The sequence below is a fragment of the Dromaius novaehollandiae genome, chromosome 1 (assembly GCF_036370855.1).
Source record: "Dromaius novaehollandiae isolate bDroNov1 chromosome 1, bDroNov1.hap1, whole genome shotgun sequence".
NCBI classification, from domain to species: Eukaryota; Metazoa; Chordata; class Aves; order Casuariiformes; family Dromaiidae; genus Dromaius; species Dromaius novaehollandiae.
The window spans coordinates 36472926-36480078 of NC_088098.1; the positions used below are offsets into that span (position 1 = coordinate 36472926).

At 33.9% G+C, this 7153-nt stretch overlaps 1 protein-coding gene across 4 annotated transcripts in view; it reads left to right on the forward strand.

Moving 5' to 3' along the window:
* CNOT2 (CCR4-NOT transcription complex subunit 2) overlaps positions 1–6267 on the forward strand; it is a 95295-nt gene extending 89028 nt beyond the window's left edge. For all 4 annotated transcript variants that reach the window (XM_064509012.1, XM_064509017.1, XM_064509006.1 and 1 more), the window contains one exon: positions 5117–6267. In XM_064509012.1, coding sequence (XP_064365082.1) covers positions 5117–5203 — 87 coding nt within the window. In that variant the 3' untranslated portion in view covers positions 5204–6267. The remainder of the gene's footprint in view (positions 1–5116) is intronic.
* Positions 6268–7153: the final 886 nt, after the last annotated feature.

Consider the following 7153-nt stretch of genomic DNA (forward strand, 5'->3'; position numbering starts at 1 on the left):
GAGAAGAGCTAGCTTCTTATAGTAGGAATCCATCAAGGTGCCATGATGGAAAACAGATACTAATCACTGCTGTTCTCCACATGTTTTAGCCCTGAAAACCTACATCGATTCCTTCTCTCTACTTTGCATATTGAAAATAATTCCCCCAACATTAAGAAGCAATTAATGGCTATTAAGGGGAGGGATATTCTTTTTTGCGATTTTGCAACTGCAGCAGTAAGCTAACAGGACGCGTTTTTCGAAAGTCCATAGGAAGAGATCTTTTCTTCTAGGCTTGCACATTTATTAAAACAAAAATTGGAGCTGGAACATTATTTTGAAAATTTCTTCATATTCCATTTTAGTTTGGTGCAAAGTACATCAGGCAATTTGACTATTGATTGGGGAAGCTAGAGAAGGGTTTGAGGGAAAAACTTATTTTTACATGGAAAAGGAATCATTTGGAAAAAATTTGGTGATGGGTTTCTATCTATGATAAACAAGAATTTCATACGTAGATAAATGTCAAGTATGGTCTTGGCATTGTATGTTAATAATGTTACCTCTGATAATAATTTTGGGAGTTAAGATTTCCTAAGAGGAGAAGGAATAATAACAAGAATGGCAGTATTGGACTAAATGTTGCTTTTAATGCAAAGGAAAATATGGCCAAGTTTTTTTTTTTTTTCCCCTAACAAACATAGAAGTATTAATTAATGTTTCAGGAAATAAAGATGCAAGAAACTATTTAAAAAAAAAAAAAGTATCCTGGTAAATTGCAGTCTTTTATTATAACAGGTACATTATTAGTGAATACTGGGAATATCAGTTCCCTAGAAGGCCACAATAGTAATTGCTGATCAATGGTTTCATTAATGCTGCTCTGAAACAGTCAGACAAGAATTATTTCTGATTAATTATTATCACTTATATGTGCAAATTAAATTATTTTTCAAGGTGGTTTATAAACTTGTCCTTTTTTCTACTGTGTATACTCAAATATCCTGCACCACATATTCTAGTGTGTTGTACTTTGCAGATCTGTTGCATTATGCAAGTATGAGCTTGTGTTTTTATTGTATCTACAAACTAATAACTCAGTGATAAAAGTTATACTGTATTGAGATAGAATGATATTAACTGTTTACTTTGAATAATATGCTAAATCTTAAGAAAGTTTGTAAAAGCATAAAACTGATCTGGATTAACAGATTTTTCTGACAGCATCTGAGATTGCTTTTAACAAATCTGAGTAAAGCAGATTGCATAAATTCTTTCAATAAATTATCAAATAACATTCTTTAGTAAAGAGTAGGCTTTACATTCACAATTGATAACAGACTAAAGAAGGAAATAAATCCAAATAGCTGAGTAATGGGACAGTTCCTAAAATGTTAGGAAATAAAATCAAATTAATTCCATGTTGATAAGTGGTTAAATGGCAAGAAAATATGAATGACAATATCTTCAAATTCACCTTAAATAACAAAACTCAAGAAAATGCTGATTACAGATATGACTGTGTATATGGTTTTTCATCCTAGGGCATGTGGAAAGTACAGTATGGTTAAGGACACTTTGATTTTTCACTGAGGATCTGGCTATATAGTTTGCTTCTGTTGAGGAGACATGAAAGAGACTCAATTGAGAAAGGAAGGGAAGTGGATATGAGACCAAAAATGTCTTCTGCAATTGCACATTTACTGAAATCCTGATATAAATTGTCTGAAGTAAACTTTCTGGAATTTCTCCTTCGAAAAGTAAGGAGAGTTAATCCCCTTTAAGGAACAAGATTATAAAGCCCTTATACTTCGGGTTTGTATTTATAAAAGGTAGAACTTTTTTATGGGATGGGATAGGTTAAATTTCAGAGTATTTATTTGCTTGTAAGGATTGCTGCCTATATTAAATGATTTGCTAATATTTTAGGATCAATATTAGTTGAAATACTTATATAATTGCTAGAAAGTTGCATTTGTTCTATTAATAAAGATGTGCCATAGCATTTTAATTCAGTCCCTAATTTAAGTTTGAGTCTTTGCATCCATCTTTAAGTCAGCGTAAATACTGCTTTTCCAGTCCCATTTGCAATTTAGAGCTAGCCATGGTATTTCTACCATCTCCTTTAATGAACGACACAGTCCAGAATATTTTGTCCTGAGGACACTTCTTGTTCGGCTAAATTCTTGTTTTGTTTTACTCTATCAAAGCTGTGGATCACCTTAAACAATTCTCTTCTATCTTTAGTTTACTTATCTATTGAAGTTTGTGTATGTGCAGGCTGATGTAACTTTACAGTCAAAACAAGTTACCAAAATGACATGAGAAGTGATTGATTTCATTGCATATAACAATTTATTTAGTGTAGCAGGTGCTATACGTTTCCCCACAAACATTTAGTATTCATTATTCTTGGTTAATTAAAAGTATTTAATTTTAATAATTACTTCCATATGGAAAATAAAACAATGTAACAAATGTTTGTCAATAGACAAGTGGCATTTTTACATTTTATTTGTATCTGTTTACATCCAAAAATATCAGCACTACTGTTCACATCCTAAACTATGGTGGCCGCTGGAATCAAAAACAAAAACATAAAATACATGTAATGAAAGTATTTTTCTATATATAATAAATAATTGTCTTATAGTTTTCAAATATTTGGTCAATGAGTTCTTTTTTGACATTGTTGGGTATAACTTTAGGTGTTCTTATACACTACTGGATGTTGGAATTTAGCATTGCTGAAACAAGAACGCAAATCAAAAAGGCTGTTCTGGCATCCCGTATACCTGTTTTAAGCATGTTTATTTAAAAAAAAAATGGCGCCAATAAGAAGTATCAAGTCACATACTTCTAAAGAAACTTTGGCAGAAAATCACAGTTCTTCTTCTAAATGAGGGGTTTCCAATTCGTGGTACACAACGCACTGCCCAAGTGACTGAACACTTCCTTCAGACACGCACCTCACTTGGAGTTACTACTGTCAATAGCAGCACTCAACCACATTAAGGTTGGAAACCCCTTTTCTGGGCTACTGATGCTGCCTTACCAGTTTAAGTAGCCATTTTCCATGTGTAATTTTGAAGGCATTTCAGAACATGTGGAGGTTCAGGTAATCGATCTAAGCTTTTATTATTAACCCTTTCTTTCATTTACAATTTTGTTAAAGAAGCAATTTCCCAACAGCTGACTATAGATTGATAGTAATCTGCAGACTCTTCTATGATTATGTGCAAAATGGAAACTTTGAAAGCCGTGAATGGGAGAGAAGTTCGAGAGGTATTTTTTCTGTTATAAAATGACTTCAGAGTTACTGAAGACCTTAACCTAGACCAGCCTCAGTCACTCAGATACCCATATAGATTTCTGCATGTTGATCTTGCTTGCTTCTGACAGAAGAGAGCTGGTGCCTCTTCAGTATCAACATGAGTATATGTTTCTGCATAAGAGGAGAACATATATCAACTGGCATGCCATGTTGATTAGGAATGCCACAAAAAGTTAACTTACATAATCAACTTAAAGGTTACAAGAAGTGTGCTATAAAAATCCCTAGGCTGGAGCAGAGAGTAGGAACCAGAAATGAGGAGGATGAGCATTACTGCCTCATTTGTTTCATTGCTGTGCTGAATGTCCTTTCAATGTTAGATAAACCTTCTTTTGCCTTAAAGAGGAGAGGTCTGGGAGTTTAATTTCCTAGAGTTTGTCTTGCTTTGACTTGGTCCTTAGCTTGTCTGCCTGTAAAACTGAAGTACCACAGTATTTAACCACTTCATGGAGTTTTCTAAATAATCTATCTATTCAGTACTCTGTTTTCATCAGTGTATAAAAATAGTTGGATAGATTTACTCCCCAGATGCAAATAATGTTCTGCTGAGATTCTCTCTTGAATTAGGCTAAATAAATTACTGTTTCTGTCCAAGGTGGCCAATGTTGAATTAACCCTTAGCCTTAAAGAACAATTTTGAAACTTCCGCTACTCTAATTCTTGAATGAAAATAAAGTAGGGAAGAGATGCAGTTAAACTGCTGAAAGGATTTGAAAAACATAAGATTTAAGCAAGTCCTTGTACATTTTTGCATATATGAAGTTACAGGCACCAGATGTCAAGGTGGTGCACTAATTAGGGTTGTGTGCACAAGTCAGGGTCACAGAAAAGCAAGAAAGCTTTTTCTTTTTTTCTTTTTTCTTTTTTCTTTCCTCAGTATGATAATTGGGATGCATTTAGACATCAGGGATGCTTACATTCTGATTTGTAATAGCTGCTACAGTCAGAATACAAGTTTATACTGGATTACTGAAATATTTTATGATTACACAAACCAGACACTCATAAAATTCAAATGATCATGCAAGTGAGAATATAAAGCTGCTTATTTATAAATCAATAGCTTGTGCGGCATCCCAGTACATGGCAAAGATTTCTATTTTATGAGTTGTTTATAAAACACAGAGTATTTCTCATGAAAGACACTGCCAAAGTACGATATAGTAGCAAGGAGCTTTTATTCATTCCTCAGGATGTACAGGAGGGATGGATGAACCTGAAGCTTAAATTCAACTATAAAGCATGGTGGAATATTTTATTATATTCTGGGTTAAGTAGGTTTAAATAGTTTGTCTTTATCATTTTAGATCTTGTACTCCAATTTTGTACTAAGAAGGAGAAACCTAGCTAGTTTAACTTAGCAGTGGGCTTGATAGCATGCCACAGAATCCCAAAAGTTTGGGTCCTCCAGAATAAGTCCCTGTATGTCTGAACTGTTGAAAGACAGAAGCTTTTATTCGTAATTCAGGTAATGTCTTAATTGTATGGTTTTTGTCTTAACTGTACATGTAATTGAGATCATAACTAGGGTTCTGAGAGTAACGTACCATAAAAGAGTAGGAAAGCTAGCGTCACTGCAGGTGTAATAGCTTAGAATATTGCTTCTTTCTTTTTTAATTTTTTTAAATTTAAATGTAGGATCCCAGACAGCAAAATCTTGTGTTTCTGCTTTATTTATAAGTTAGGACTTGATCTGTTCTATACTTCTGCATTTCAAGTATGGCCTGTATAAGCAACAGTTATCAATGGTTAAATGATTAGTTGTCTGATTTTGTCTGCTTTTGTTTTTGTTTTTAATTGTAGGAGTTCCATCTGGAATATGATAAATTAGAAGAAAGGCCTCATCTGCCATCAACCTTCAACTACAACCCTGCTCAGCAAGCCTTCTAAAGACTTCCCTTTTCTTGGGGTATGGCTGTCTCAGCACAATACTCAACATAACTGCAGAACTGATGTGGCTCAGGCATCCTGGTTTTAATTCCTTGAGGATCTGGCAATTGGCTCATGCGAAGGGTCACCATTTGAGGTCCTGCCTTACTAATTATGTGCTGCCCAACAACTAAATTTGTAATTGTTTTTCTTTAGTTTGAGCAGGGTCTGAATTTTTGTTTTTGTTTTATTTTTGCCAGCAGACAAGCTTGAGTCTGTAAAGACAAGCGAGTACACTGACAAAAGTTTACCACTTAGTTTCCAAAATGTTAAAAAAAAAAGACAAAAAATGACAAAAAAAAGACAAAAAATTAGACAACAAAATTTGCATTGTTCATTGTAGCACTATTGGTAATAAAAAATGTTTGTGCATTTTTATGTGAAGATCCTTCTCGTATTTCATTTGGAAAGATGAGCAAGGTTTGCTTCCTTCATTTTACTTCCCCTTCTGTTTTTGAAAGGCAGTTTTCGCCAAGCTTAATGCAAGAATATCTGACTGTTTAGAAGAAAGATATTGCCACAATCTCTGGTTAGTTTCCAGAGTTGTGTATTACTGAGCTTCATCTTTCCAGAATGAGCAAAACACTGTCCAGTCTTTGTTACGATTTTGTAATAAATGTGTACATTTTTTTTAAATTTTTGGACATCACATGAATAAAGGTATGTATGTACGAATGTGTATATATTATATATATGACATCTATTTTGGAAAATGTTTGCCCTGCTGTACCTCATTTTTAGGAGGTGTGCATGGATGCAATATATGAAAACGGGACATTCTGGAACTGCTGGTCAGGGGACTACTTTGTCGCCCTGTGCACTAAAGGGCCAGATTTTCAGCAGCCAAGGACATCCATACCCAAGTGAATGTGATGGGACTTAAAGAAGTGAACTGAGACAATTCACTCTGGCTGTTTGAACAGCAGCGTTTCATAGGAAGAGAAAAAAAAAAAAAGATCAATCTTGTATTTTCTGACCACATAAAGGCTTCTTCTCTTTGTAATAAAGTAGAAAAGCTCTCCTCACTGCAGTGTTGACTTTGATTTGAGATTGTGAAATTATTTCTTCAACAATGAAAATGGAAAAAAAATGTTGAAGTATTAAAACTATCAAACTGTACAGTGGTTAAGACACTTACCTTGAAGAGTCTTTTTGCTGCTGACAAGTAATTTTGAGAGATACATATACTTCTCCATGGTTGGCCAAAAATTTTGGTTAACCTTGCTTTTGAAGCAAAAAAAAAAAAAAAAAAAAAAAAAGCAAAATAGCAATGGGGTTGGGTAACATATCAAATGATAGAAGGATGTTTCAAGAACTCATCACAGAAGGAAAACTTGTAAGAAGCTTGGTTTAAAACTGGTCACAGTTCCAAGCTGGTATTTTATCACTTAAAGTAGAAGTACATTTCATCTGATGATCATTACAACATGAGCTTCTGAACTCGAGCAAACATGAGTATGTTGTTTCTGAAAAACTTTGTAACTGTTCTTGAAAGTGGAAGAAGAAAATTCCAAACCATTTCAATAGTTTCCTTAATGTGACTGCTGTTTCTCATTCAGCTGCCTCTGATAAAGCAAACAGTTTCAAAATACCTGGGCTTACTAAAGCAAGAAAAGACAGCAAAACAATGTCAGCGAATCTTGAGGGTTTTTTATTTTTATGTTTAGGTTTTTAACCTATTTCTCTACGCAGTGCAAAACAGTCTAGTGGCATTTCGCAAATTATGTTTAGCAGTTGACCATTAGGGACACTGTTGTGTTTCTGTATCAGGTGTATAGCGACTTTAAATTCTACATTTTTGTATGTATTTTAAGATGAGAGACATAAACATAAACCTACTGATTATCATCCTTTTATTTAAAGTAAGCTGCTTTCTCAACTTGAAAGAAGGAATGGTTATAATCTAAATGA